The sequence below is a fragment of the Equus asinus genome, chromosome 15 (genome assembly GCF_041296235.1).
Source record: "Equus asinus isolate D_3611 breed Donkey chromosome 15, EquAss-T2T_v2, whole genome shotgun sequence".
NCBI lineage: Eukaryota > Metazoa > Chordata > Mammalia > Perissodactyla > Equidae > Equus > Equus asinus.
In genome coordinates, this window is record NC_091804.1 from 4,747,433 (window position 1) to 4,761,954 (window position 14,522).

The following is a 14,522-nucleotide window of genomic DNA, read 5'->3' on the forward strand; positions in this document are numbered from 1 at the left end:
TAGATCCTTCAAAAATCTCCTTTTGTCCATTTTCAAGGTTGATTTTTACAAAATAACTTCTGTGGTAGATTGATTAATGGTCACAATTCTTAACCCCTCTCTATGTCCATTCCCTTTGCCTTCCTCTTCTGACTCCCAGCTGAGCCACATGAGTTACTTTGGCCAGTAGAATAATAGCAAATCTGTCACAATGAGATGCTTAAAACTGCTTGTGCACTTGGGCTTGCTCACTCCTGCCCTTTGTCATTCTCAGGAGAACAACATGCTCAGACTAGTCCACTGGTCCAAGGAGGAAGACGAGAAAAATCTGGACCAAAGCCAAGTTACCCCAGTCACCCCAGCCAAGACCACCCTAGACCAACCGATAGCTAGTGAACACCTAGACATGGAAGTGATCTCAGCCGAGATCAGCCAAGCCCAACCCAGATCGGACGAACCCCATAGACACAGGAACTGAAAAAATGTTTATTGGTGTATGCCACTGAAGTTTTGTGGTTGGTTGCTATGCAGCATTTTAGTGGCATAGATATTTGATACACCTTCTTCCCAACTCTTCTGGAGACTCCATCTATGTTCCTGCCTGCTTACCAGCTGCAAGTAACTAGTTACAAGCCAAGTACATTTTCAAGTGCTTCCTGTAATACTGGATGAATCAAAGTCAATTTCTCAAGTCAATTTCTCTTGACCTGCCTGTTTCTGGCTTGCCTGGTGCTTTTCCTATGAATATTCTGTTAATTACTCTATAAATACCTCCAATGTACTCTACAGAGACAAGCTTTGGATTTTCTTTCTTTGCTGTCCCACCCAAACTCTTGGAGCTTCTTCTATTTGCATCTACCTCTGGAAGATTGTTTTCCCTCCCTTCTTGTCACTTACATTCCTACTCTTAGGTGGGAAAAGCAACCCCTGTCAGGCTGGTCACCTTCTGCGAACAAAAATCTCTTTATCTTGTAGATACCTTGTCTGAGGTCATAGGGATAAACCAAGGAGAGAGTCACAGGCTCAAAGAATTTTAGAATCACAAGATGTTAGAAATAAGCCATTGGACACAGTGTCTGGCTTTGTCTAGCTAAGGAGATGAGTCTTTGAGATTTGTTAGTTTCAGATCCTGGGGACCACAAGCAGATACCCTCTCTGTTTCAGCTGCTTATTGCTATGTAACAAACTATCTCTAAATGTAGTGGCTGACTACGGCATTTTATTCATTTGTTCACAATCCTGCAATTTGGGTAAGGCTTAGCTGGGACAGTTTGGCTCTACATGGCTGACATGTTTGACTGGGGCTGGAGGATGCACTTGCAGGATGGCCTCACTCCCGTGGCTGGCAAGTTGGTGCAGGCTGTCATCATGAAGCTCGGCTTAGGCTGTTAGCCAGGGGCCTCAGTTCCTTTCTGCATGGCCTCTCCACATGGCTAGATTAGACTTCTCATGGGGTGGCAGTCTCTGGATAGTCAAACTTCCTACTACCAGAGTGCAAACATGAAAGCTGCCAGCCCTTTCTAAAGCTTAGGATTGGAACTGGCACCCTGTCACTTCCTCCATGTTCTATTTGTTAAAGGAGGGCACAGAATCAGTCCAGATTCAAGTGGAAAGGAAAATAACAGGGGTATGAATACTAGGATGCATGGCTCATTGAGAGCTACCATTATAAAAGATTAGCCCACTGTCCTTCCAATTTTTACTGAAAATTGAGCTTCCACTGGCATTTCTTGCCAGCAAATATGTGGTTAGATGAACGCTGTCCAGGAGTCAGGAGACCTGAGTTTCTCATCTAGCTTGGCTATTAATTAGCTTTAGAGACTTGGAGAAGTCACCTAACTCTGCAAGTTTCCTTGTCTGGATGAATTTTAAAGCAGCCTCTGGCTCTAATGCTGAATCCTAGGTCTTTGCAGGTTTCGTAGGTTTTCAGTTCCAAGGTGAGACTTTTTATTCTCCTTCAAGAGCCTTTCCTACTCTCGCTGAACTGGTCTATCTTGATCTCCAGTTACCAGGAGACTAACCAAATCATTTATTTACTTTCTATGCTCTATTTTTCTAAGTCCTTTCGATTTGTCATTTTGACCTGCTTCTTGTGAGCTGAACGACCTTGAGCCAGCCATACAACTTCTCTGAATATAGATGAAATGGCGATAAGAACCCTAATTCATGGGCTGTTATGAGGATTAAATGGGAGAAAGTGCATGAAACTGCTTTGCAAAATGGCATTCTGATATGATGGCATTTTCCAGCCACCTTAATGACTCTGGAAGCATCGTGTGGGGGTCAGGTAAGTGTTTCCATCCCCAGTTCGGCTAACAAGCAATTACTAACCAACTTTGGTTCTTATTTTTCCTCTTTATAAAGAAAGAATACATCCGTCAGTCAGTCACATTTTACTCTCAAAACTTTCTATGATTCTAGGATTTTCTTGGTAATAATTCTTGATGTTTATGTAAAATTATTCAACCTAGATTTACAGAAGGCAATATCACAACCAAGGCTGGGACGGAGTGAGGCTGAATTATACAAAAGCAAAACAAATGAGGGGCTTTCATTAATACTTTCTGGAAGTTAAAAACAAAAACAATTTCATATTTATTTTGCAAACTGTCATCTTCGGATAGTTTGGATAGTGAGCTCCTTGGGAACAAGGATTTTGTCTTTTTATCTTTTATTGAGTGACTAGAATAAGTGCCTGGCCCAAAGAAACTCAATAAGTGCTTGTTGAATGAATGAATGAATGAATGAGAAAAAGCTAGAATTGTGAAGAGGCTCCAGAAAAGATTGTTATTTTGAATTTTAAAGTGACAGTGAAAAACGTCAATTAGAGTCTTCTGATAGATTATTCAAGCCAAACTTTTTAGTCTCTGAAGCATTACTTTGTTGTTTTTATGACTGTTATAGCTTAAATTATTTGATTTATTATAATCTGATTTATATTAATCTGAATTATTACTTTACCTTTTGAAAGTACTCATAAACTATTCATGGGTTTGGTATTGCAGCAACCAAAGGAAGTAAAATATGCCTTGGAACAAACTGCTGAGTCACACATTTAGGTCCAAGAGCCCTTGGCCAGCATTCTTAATCCAGTATCACTTAAAGTCCAGAAAGAAGCAGATATTTTACCTGGCATGATGGGGGCATCAGTGAAAATACCCTTCCTTGCCAAGGAGTGCACATAACAAAAATGGGGAACAAGGGATTCTGGGACATTGCTTCCCCCTATTCTGATGGTGTCCAGTGTGGACTATGTAAAATCATGGGAAACCACAGCTGTGTAAGCCCTTCTTTTCAACACATTTAGAAATTAAGTGTGCGCACAAATGGACAGTCAGCAAACAGGAATTGCCTTGTTTGTATTTTGTGGGGGTAGAGGAGAAGAGAAAAACAAAAGATATTTATTGAACATTTTTGTACCAGGCATTGTGCTCAATTCTTTTTATGATCATTTACTTCTTAGAATAAAAAGCCCAGTGCAATTTTATCTTCATTTTACAGATAAGGAAAACTGAGGGTTGGAGAATTAAGTCACCCATTTAAGATCACACAGCTGGTAAGGGGGAAAGACCCGGCATCACAGCCTTAGCCTTTGCTTTTGCCGTCTTCGCATCCTGCCTTCCACAGATTCAACAGAAGTGCACTGTTCTCTTCCCACTTTGGCATCATCACCTTTTACTATCATTTGGCCCTGCTGTTTTTACAAAGCTATGAAAACATATACACATTTCTGCAACCCCTACACTATGCTGAATATAACCACAAGCACAAACCTAGGTAGCAACCACACAAAACCAAATTGTTTCTGGAGGTCTTCACACAGTCCATTGCATCTTACCTCCTTGCCTTGCCTGGGGTGTGTTTAGCTCCTTTCCCCAGTTCAGGTGCCATCTCCTCCTGGAAATCTTCTCTGAGCCCTCCCCACATCCCTACTGCCCAGTGCCTCCTGGTATTTCCTATAAAGCCCCACATGTATCACCATTGTTAATTACTATTGTCTAGGTACTTGTCTGTCTCCTCCATCAGACTACGACTTCTCTGGGGGTTGAGGTTGTATCCTCATTATACCTGTCACTTCATTGCTGTGCATAAAACTACAGAGTAGGTACTCAGTTAGTCTACTGACTGGATCAAAAAGATTACTAAGAAGGACAATAAAACTTGATAAATATTACAGTGGCTCACAGAGGGGTGCTTCAATTCAGAAAGAAGAAGAAAAATAACATAAGAGAAGGAAAATATAAAGGGAGGTACTTAGCAATGTTCTCTGTGGCATGTGAATTCTTCAATTTTGGTTAGATGAAAATTTGATTCAATTCTTTGCAATTATTCACTATGATGATTTTAATAATTGCATAATTCACATATACCCTATGTCTAAGTGAAATCATGGGTTTCCCTATTAAAATTTGGGGAAAAACCTATCAAATGTAGCTCTTCCTTAAAGATTAACTGAAAGCAGTAAGCTATCTTTCAATTATCTTACTTAAGTACAAGATCTTAATTATAAATCAGACCTATAGGTGGATACTTTCCACATTCCAGGGCACATATTAATTTATGTGAATTGTAAACAGTGATGATTCCGTTCTCTTTATTGCTCTGTGGAAGATGTATTTATTTGTCCTTGTTGTTGTTTTATCTATTTGGCATCCAACATCCCTTCCTCCAGCAAGGTACTCCATTGTTTTTGGGGGAGATGTCCTATCTTACGTAGTCTTGGTGAGAGGTAGTGCCCACCTCCTACTTACCAAGAGGGTTAGCACCTCAGATTTTCTGACCTGGGGAAGCCAGGGGGGTGGACACATGAACTGGGCATCCGACTAAGACTTAGCCAATTGAATATTCTTGAGGCTTTGAACTTGAAGATGTGAGGGATGGTGGGAGGTCATTCATTGTTATGGAAGCCATAGTGTGCTGACCCATGTGCTCTGCTCTATGACCTGTCCAGGCCTCCGAGAGGTGCCTCAGTGTCTAATTTTCTAGTATTTTCCAATCCTGGTACTCCAACCTCCCATTGATTTTGTAAGCCTGATAGTCTTTGAATGGATCCTTTTTCACTTAAATAGATAGCCAATTCCTGTTGCTTGCAACTTAGATCCTGTCTGAAATACCAGGTAGAAATAATATCAATTTAAGACATACATTTATATGTGGATTAGTAAAGAATCTGTATTCTTGTATTGTGTTTCCCAAGAATTGCTATGCTCCCGAAGAATTATTATTATTATTATTATTTTGAGGAAGATTAGCCCTGAGCTAACTACTGCCAATCGTCCTCTTTTTGCTGAGGAAGACTGGCCCTGAGCTAACATCCGTGCCCATCTTTCTCTACTTTATACGTGGGATGCCTACCACAGCATGGCTTTTGCCAAGCGGTGCCATGTCCGCATGTGGATCTGAACCAGTGAACCCCAGGCCACTGAGAAGCAGAACGTGCGAACATAACCGCTGTGCCACCGGGCTGGCCCCCCCCAAAGAATTATTTTGAGATTCATTTTTCTAGAAAATTACAGGAATTTATTAGTAAAACAAACTATGTGATGATTTTCTCCATTTTGAATGAATAGTTTCATTGACATTCCATAATCTGCATTCCTTTTTAGAAAATCTAGCACTCAGTTCTAAATTAGGAAGTAAATTTGACCTAATATTAAACCTAATGGTAGCACTTTGAGTATTGGCGGCAAATGTGAGATAACAAACAAATTTTCCCAGGCTCCTCACCTTATGTAACTTCATCTCTCTTGCCTTTGTGCATTATCTTCTATTAAAGTTTTATTTACTATTTAGGTAGTTTCCATTATTCCTCATTTTTCCAACATTATCATTGAAAGGTATGTTTTTTCACTCATAAAAGTTCTTATGGTACTTATGGGCTTACATTTTTCTAATGTTGATGTGTATCCATGATTCAATACTGAAATGTTACTACTGTTTTGATGATTAAAAAAATGAAAATATACCCAAAGCAGATGACATGATGGTTGAAATGCACAGCTGTGAAAACATCTGCTTGAATAAATTTAGAAAAATGATTAGGTTTCTTTCCCTTACGGCATTGCTTTGTCACCAGGCATTCATCAGACATATCAAAATGGCCAGTATATTTTCAAAAACTTTTTCAAGTCTGTCCTGAAGTAAAATTCTCATATAAAATGATTTATAGTCAAGTTTAATATTAAGTATTAAATCTCCTTGCTTGACAGATAGTTGGAAAGAAAAGAAACTAATGGTTTCCTACTAGAGAAGAAACTAATAGGAAATATTTTTGGAGGACAAAAATATATATTGTTAGTGTTTACAGTAATATATCATCTGGAAAACAGAGACATTGGTCTCCTGTTTCTTAAGCATTGCGGTCGGCGTTTCATTCTTATGAAGGGGCATCATTCCTTCTCTCCTGGAGTCTTAGGTAGGTGTAGATTCTCAGGGACACAAGAGGCTTCTTGAATGGATGTTAGGTGGACATTGCAGGGTGAAAGCTGATACATGAAAAACACTTGAATTTATTAGATTGTAGCTTTTTTTAGAAAATAAGAATGCAAAGGGTCCTGTGATCAATAAAAACAGACTCTGTGTCACAAGGGTCCACCAGGGGTTTGCTCTTTGTGGCAAAAGCATCCAGATGAAGACCCAAGTATGCTGACATTCTAAAAGATCTTACTCCTGAGGACAGTCACAATAAGCTTTTCTGATAGGAAAATATGTACCTAAGTTGAATTTTTCCATGTACTAAAATTGACATAATATGCACGACAATTAGGATTAATGTACAGGCACAAGATATTTTAGCCAATTTGAAAAAAACAAATTCTTCCAAACTGAAAAACTCTGATGAGTGAAAAATTGGGAAATAAAATATATCAGCATTTAGGTTATCTGGAAACTACAGAACCAGCAGGTCTAAGCATCTAGAATGATTCCAACTATGAAAGTTAAAAAGGCAAACAAATTGTCTCTGATAGCAGTGATTGAGCTTCTGGGCAAGAGGTCGTAGAAGTTATATGGGACAGCCCTATCAGGCATTTCTGCTTAGTTTGTAGGGGCAACACCAATTTAGGAGGAAAGGAAGGGCCCAGAGTTGGGGGGGATAAAGTATGGTTCCATAAACAATGAATAATCTATTTAAGAAGATGGGGAAGCCTGAGGTATATTTTAGAAAGATTTCTGAGAAAACAAGGGTAGAATTTTAAAATTTGGGTGCATAATACATTACTTAAAGCAAAATCATTATACTGAACAACATTCCCTAATTATGCTGACTGAGATATTAATGAAAGAATGAGTTCATTCATTCAACAAATATTGATTGAATGCTGACCCTGGCCCTGTCCTGGGCACAAGCGTGGCAATGATGAATTGTAGAATTGCTTGATAAATACTTAACATCAATGATGACGGGAGTTGCAGTTTTCACATAAACCCTTCAATGACCGATTTTCAGTACAACAGAAAAGAGTGGGAAAGTACAAAACTATGATCATCACAATTTAGCTACAGGAGTTGTTCAATAAATATTTGCTTGAATTTATGTAAATAGTACACAAAAACAAAAAATCTAAAATTCTGCTCCAGACAACATCTGGAATTGATGAGTGTTCCTGTTTATTCTTTGGTCCTTCTTGGTCTCTAATCTCACCTTCCTTACTTTGTCCTGGTCTCTTGGTGACTGTCTTCCTGAATAACCAAATCCCATTTGGTGTCATCAGGAAAACATGACGCTCTTCTGGCAAGTGATGAAGGGAGGGAATTATAAAGCCCTAAAGCCTTGCGCTCTTCCCTAGGTAGGATCTTGAAACACACCCAGTTCAGAGTGGGTTCCCCATTTGCTCCTGAGGAAGGGTCTGAGCCACCTGAGGGCTCTTAAATTCTTTTTTCTTTTTTAAGTCTTCCCCAAATCATCAAAGGCGCAAGAAAGGTTTTCTACTTGAAATACTCATTTAGTACGTTGAAAAAAATTTCTTTTGTACATCATATGGATACCTGAATTTTGATTTATTCATAGTGTTATAATCAATAACAGTCACTATTCTTTTTGATGAGCGCATTATCCTATATTTAGCCATAAGGAACCCCTTCCAGCTGGCGCCTGTGTTTTAGAGACTTTCCCGTTGATCTTATATTCACTCTCTATTTTCCCTGCTCCAGACCTGGAACCAGCCATTTCTTGAAAGAACTCTAATTACTTTGGGGTGGGGAATGATATTTGGAAACGAAGATATGGGTGCCGGGTGTGCTCATTGCCACTGGGTGCCATTTCTTCTGGGCCTTTTCAGAGATTAGAAGAACTAGAAAAAACAGCAGATTTTTTTTTAATAAATAGATAAATTGATTCTAAAATTTATATGGAACTGTAAAGGATATAAATTGGCAAAGTAAGCTTAAACAAGGAGATATATACTACCTGAAATCAAGACTTACAATAAAGCTTCAGTAGTTAAGACAGAGGGCTAATGATTTATGGTTAAACAACCAGATTAATGGAAGAGAACAGGGAGTCCAGAAATAGAGATACACTTGTATGTTTGATTGATAATTGACAAAGGTACCAAGTTAATTCCATGGGGAAAAGGAAAGTCTTTTTATAAATATTGCTGGAACAACTAAATATCTCTACGGAAAAAAAATGAACCTTGACCCATGCATGTATTTTTAAATCAAGAGTTCAAATTGATATTTCCAGGTAAAATTTAATATTACAGAATTTTTATTTAATTTCTTTGATTTTGATATTTGTGTGTCTCCTTTCTCTTACATTGAAAATCTTAATTCCTAACAACAGTTAATATTTCTTTTCAGATCTTTTTGCCCTTAGAATATACCCATCTTCATTAAAGAAGATGTGGTAAATATATACAATGGAATACTACTTAGCCATAAAAAAGACAAAATTGTGCCATTTATGACAACATGGATTGACCTTGAGGGTACTATGCTAAGCAAAATAAGCCAGACAGAGAAAGAGAAATACCATATGATTTCATTCATATGTGGAAAATAAACAAACAAATGTGTGGATAAGGAGAATAGATTAATGGTTACCAGAGTGGAAGCGGGTGGGGGAAGGGTGAAAGAGTTAAAGGGGCACATATATATGGTGATGGATAAAAACTAGACTATTGGTGGTGAACACAATGCAGTGGATACACAAACTGACATATAATAACATCCGCTTGAAATTTATACAATGTTATAAGCCAATGTGACTTCAATAAAAAGAAAGAATATATCCCTCTACAGAGGTACAATCAGGATACTGTTTTCAAAAGTCACTTGAAATAATTATTTTCTCTGTTTAGTTATGTTACCAATTAGATATATGGCTGAGTTCATTTGTTTGTTCTGTTTATTTTCAATTTTTAGATTTGTTTCCTGTTTTTCTTTTAATTTTTGAATATGTAAAGCATTTAAATGATTCAAAAGTCAAAACTATATGAAATGATGTTGTTGGAGAGGACCTTGTGCCATCTCTTCTCCTTTCCGCCCTAGCCTCCATTTCACTGAGGTAGGCATTAATGTTAGTTTTTGATTTATCCTTCCACTGCTTCTTTTTGAAAAAATAAGCAAATAAAGACATATTTTATGTTCTGTCCATTGCTTTTATACTTAACAATGTATCTGGGAGATTAGGTCAAATGAGGACATAGGTAACTTTCTCATTCTTTCTTATGGTTGCGTAGTACTGCGTAGCACTACATTATGTGGACGCACTGGATTCAAGCAGCCACTTTTACATGTGTACACATGCACTAGATCCAATCAGATCCTGTTAGACAGTCACACTGAGTTCTCGCCAGTATCTGCTGGTATTCATTTTCCAGGGCGGCTTCAACCAATTACCACATATTATGTTGCTTAAAACAAGAGAAATTTGCTCACGGTTCTGGAGTTCAGAAGCCTGAAATCAAAGTTTTGGCAGGGCTGGGCTCCCTCTGGAAGAGCCCCAGGGAGAATCTGTCCTTGCTTCTTCCAGCTTCTGGTGGCTGCAAGGGTCACTCGGCTTGTGGCTACACGAGTTCCATCTGTGCCTCCATTTTCACATGGCCTTCTTCTCTAATTATGTGTCTTCTCCTCTTCTATCCTCTATAAGAACACTCCTTAGGGCCCACCCAGATAATCCAGGGTGATCTTACCTTGAAATCCTTAACTTCATCACATCTGCAAAGACCCCTTTTCTAAAAAAAGTCACAATCACATGTCCCAGGGATTAGGACATGGACACATCTGTTCAGCTCACTCCACTGGCTGTTATAAACAATGCTGGAAGGAGTAAACTTCCACGTGTGGGTTTGTATTTGTGGAGGTATATCTTCAGAGTAGATTCTGAGAAGTAGGATTTCTGTGTCAAAGGGCAAATAATATGTAATTTTGCCAAATTCCACTCCATAGGGGTTGTACTATTTTACATTCCTATCAGCTATGTTTTTCTATAGTTTTGCTACCAGCATGTTGTTAAATCTTGTTTTTGTTTTTGTTTTCTTTTTTGGCTAATTCAAATGGTGTTTCAGGGTAGTTTTAATTTGCATTGCAAGTTTTTGACTCTTGACTTCATTATCTTGATTTATTAATGAAAGTGACATTATTTGATAGCACTTTTATCTGCAAAATTCTTGGCACTCTGAACCTCTAGGGATAAAAAATTAATTACAAAGCAGGTGAATATCTTTAAGGAGCTCCCAGTCCAGTAGGAAAGATTTTGGAGAGCAACAGAAAATGAGAAGTACTCTTATCCCACATTTATATACATGTGGGTGAAAAAGCATCAAAATAAGAATTTATGTTCCTTGCCTTTTTTAGAGAAGGCATTTTCATCAGTAAGTAAAGTCTAGATATGATGGATGAGATGAACCTATATGCACAAATGCCTGTTTCTGGTACTATCAAGTTCTGATAGTGTCATGTGTTCACTGTACACTGTCGTTTACCTCTTCACTTACAGTCATGCATCGCTTAATCACAGGGACACGTTCTGAGAAATGTGTCCTTAGGCAATTTCGTTGTTGGGCAAACATAACAGAGTGTACTTACACAAATCCAGATGGTGTAGTCTACTATGCACCTAGGCTCTACGGTACTAATCTTATGGGACCACTATTATCTACGCAGTTCATCTTTGACCAAAACATTGTTATGGGGTGTGTGACTGTATCTAGTTGCTCTGGCCGTCAACTAGATTGGAAGCTTTGGAGGTCAGGAGGCTGCATTTTATACATCTTTTTATCCCCAAGGGTTAGACTCATGCCTTGCACACAGTAGGTGCTTAATAAATGACTTTGATGACAGGTTGCTTTGATAGAAAAATTGAATTCCCTAAGACAAGTGCATCCTATTTTTTTCAATCAAGGTAATGAAAGGTATCTTCTTCTAAAGGAATGGGGCAGTGAATATTATGACTTACTAAGTGTAATCAGTATAGGCTAAGTTGCTGTAACAAGGACACCCAAAATGCCTTGACTTAAGAGATAAGGTTATTTCTCTCTTCTAACAGTTTTGGAGGGTTTGTGGTCCTGATTGGGATGTCATCTAGGAACCTAGGCTGGTATGGAAGTTCTGCCTTTATCCTGAGGGTAGGGCTTCCATCTCAGGGTCTGAGATTCATCCGTGTTATTGGGTTTACTAGCAGTCCATTCTTTTTTATTGCTGAGTAATATTTCTTTGTATGAATATATCCGGGTTCTATCAAAGCTATTTTGACAATACTAAAAATAGAGAGAGGCTCCAACAACTAGGGGATATACATACACATATTTTTTAAGATTTTATTTTTCCTTTTTCTCCCAAAGCCCCCTGGTACATAGTTGTGTACTTTTAGTCGTGGATCCTTCTAGTTGTGGCATGTGGGATGCGGCCTCAACGTAGCTTGAGGAGCAGTGCCATGTCGGCACCCAGGATTCCAACTGGCGAAACCCTGGGCCTGCGAAGCAGAGCACGGGACCTTAACCACTCGGCCACAGGGCCAGCCCCTAGGAGATAGTTTTTGCATGCTTGGATAAATACATAGGACTGTTTCAGTTTTTTATTCCATTTTATTTAACAAATTTTTATTGAGTGCGTCTAGAGGCCAAATAGTGTGCTCAGTGACGAGGATACAAAGCTGTCTAAATGCCCAGCTGCACCGCCCGCCATACTTCAGCTGAATGAGATAAGATCCAATTGCGTAGTCCCAATTTGATGGAAAGCACATGACTTTAAAGATCCAGCTTAAGTACTTGCTAAAATGTTGTCAAAATTTGGAGCATGAAAGGATCCAGATGCCAGTAAATAACTCTCCAGATCTCTTGTAAGAAATCTCAAGATCATCTTCCATCTCAAAGTCTTGCCCCGGGTTACAGGGGCCTGGCCTTAAAAAGCATACCGGCCTGAGAGTCAGGTCCCTCAGGTTCTATTTCTGGTTCTGCTACTATATTGCTATGTGGTCTTGCACAACAGAACATGCACTTCCTACAAAGCAAGACGCAAGAGGCTGAGGAGCCCTCCAGTGAGGGACTCCGTGAGGTTGGGTCCCAGGAACCAAGGGTACTGGCTGGACTCCTCACCTAGGCATGCCCTGCTGCTAAAGCTATTCATTTTAGCGTGAAATTGGAGCTCCGATTGTGGTATGGTCAAAGGCATTCCCACTCGCTCCCTGGCTTCCTAGTGTGAAAGAAGCCAAAACTTAAAGCGGCTTGCATTTGAAAAGCCTTGAAACTTTTTTTACTGAGATGTTCCTGTGGTTCACGTTGCACTAGAGGGAACTGGGGTGGGCGCACAGATCCGAGAATGAAGGTACGGGAGCCCCGGGCCTCCGGGTTACGGGGTGGGCGACGGTACCCAGCTGCTTAGGACCCTGGGAAGGGGGTCGCAGCGCCTCGCCTCCTCGAGAACTACATTTCCCAGCAGCACTTGCGGCCTACGGTGGGGTGGGGACAGAGGAAATACTCAGAGCCGGCCCACTGACTCCCGTTGTACGGAAGTCACGCCAGCCTAATTGGAGGGCCCTGTCGCGATGCATCCCGGGACGGGTAGTACAGCGAGGGCAGCGTGCTGCAAGCTTCTTTGTGATTCGCGGCGCCGGCTCGGCGCTCCTGGCCCGCCCCCGTGAGGCGGGTCTGGACCGCGCGCGCGTGCGCTGCATCCGAGGGGCTAGCCGGCGCCTCCCGCAGGGCGGGGCGGTCGGTTCCGCGTCGACACCGCCTTCCTGCCCCGCCCCTCGCCGTGCTCGGCCCGCCCCTCCTTCCTGGAGCCACAGCTGAGGCGGCGGCAGCGGCGGCCCAGCGGGGGGGCGGCGAGTGGCCCGCGCGACACGCGCCGGCCCCGACTCTATGTGGTGACTCGCGCGGCGCAGGCGTCTCCTGCCCCGCCGGCGGGGCCCGGGATTCCCGCGGCGGGATGTTCTCCCGAAGGAGCCACGGGGATGTGAAGAAGTCCACCCAGAAGGTGCTAGACCCCAAGAAGGACGTGCTGACCCGCCTGAAGCACCTGCGGGCGCTGCTGGGTGAGGCGCGCACCGGGGCGCGGGCGCCGGGGACACCTGCACGGGCGCGGGCCGGGTGAGGGGTCGGGGCCGGGATCCCGAGGGAGTGAGTGGGGGCCTCAGACCCTCTTCTCCAGGTCCGGGCATTGTTCCCGGGAAAGCGGGCACTGCTCTGTCGTTCTCGAGTGTAAACTTAGCCAGATTCTCACCGGGTGACCGCGAGGCCGGACACAGCCGTGACTCTCCCTTCCCCAGCAAATACTGGACCCCAAGTGGTCCTCTCGCACACACACTGAACTGTCTTCTCCCCTCCCATTTTTTAATTTTAAATTTTGAGTCCGAGACCCTAAGTAGACTGAGACCCGAAGTGGTCCTGGCATAGAATTAATTGAACTGTCATCTCTTTCGCGCCCTACCCCCCTTTTAAATTTTATTTTTACTTTTGAGTCTGAGTCCCCAAATAGCCTGAGACTCCACGTGGTCCTAGGATAAATTTAATTTAACTGTCATCCCTCTTCCCATGCCCCTCTTTTAAATTTTATTTTTGTTTTGGGTCTGGCTGCTTCACTTTCTTTGTGTCCTTGGTGTCAAGGGGGCTCCTGGTGTCTCTTGGAGGGAGGAGTGACTTTCTTGGGTTCAAGGAGGCTGCTTCTCCTTTATTGCCAGGATGACCGTGATGATTATATACCTTCTTCCGTTTTTATGAGACTGCTGGGTGGAGGTTCTGCAGAGTCCAGGTGGGCCTGCAGTTGACCTGAGATGAAGCTCAGCCCTGTGGGTGTGAAGTGTCCACAAGGCTTCCTGTCACCTGCTGTGTGTGATCTGTAGCTAGTTTGCTAAGCTATGTTTTGTTTTCTATTTTCTTACTTCTTTGGTCTTAACTTTTGTTTAGGATGAAAACACCTTTGCTGTCTATAGACAGACTTGTCTTTGTGTATTTGGGCACTGAGAAAAGGACACCTTAGGTTTCTTTTGGATGTCTTTTTTATTCTTAAGATGAGCAGCATCACCTAGTTTAGGGCATAGAGTCTTAATATGTCTGTCATTTGAGGAAATACGGCATAAAAGAATTCATTATCTTTGTGAG

General features: G+C 41.4%; 1 protein-coding gene across 9 annotated transcripts in view; it reads left to right on the top strand.

Annotated features, from left to right (window-relative positions):
• Nucleotides 1-2,059: 2,059 nt before the first annotated feature.
• Nucleotides 2,060-14,522, top strand: part of RALGAPA2 (Ral GTPase activating protein catalytic subunit alpha 2) — a 319,858-nt gene continuing 307,395 nt past the window's right edge. For 6 of the 9 annotated variants that reach the window (XM_070485497.1, XM_070485495.1, XM_014855748.3 and 3 more), the window contains exon 1: nt 13,068-13,456. In XM_070485497.1, coding sequence (XP_070341598.1) covers nt 13,351-13,456 — 106 coding nt within the window. In that variant the 5' untranslated portion in view covers nt 13,068-13,350. Of the gene's footprint in view, nt 2,267-13,067; nt 13,457-14,522 lie in introns of those variants that run through there. The other 3 variants (XM_070485498.1, XM_070485502.1, XM_070485501.1) reach the window with 3 other exon arrangements.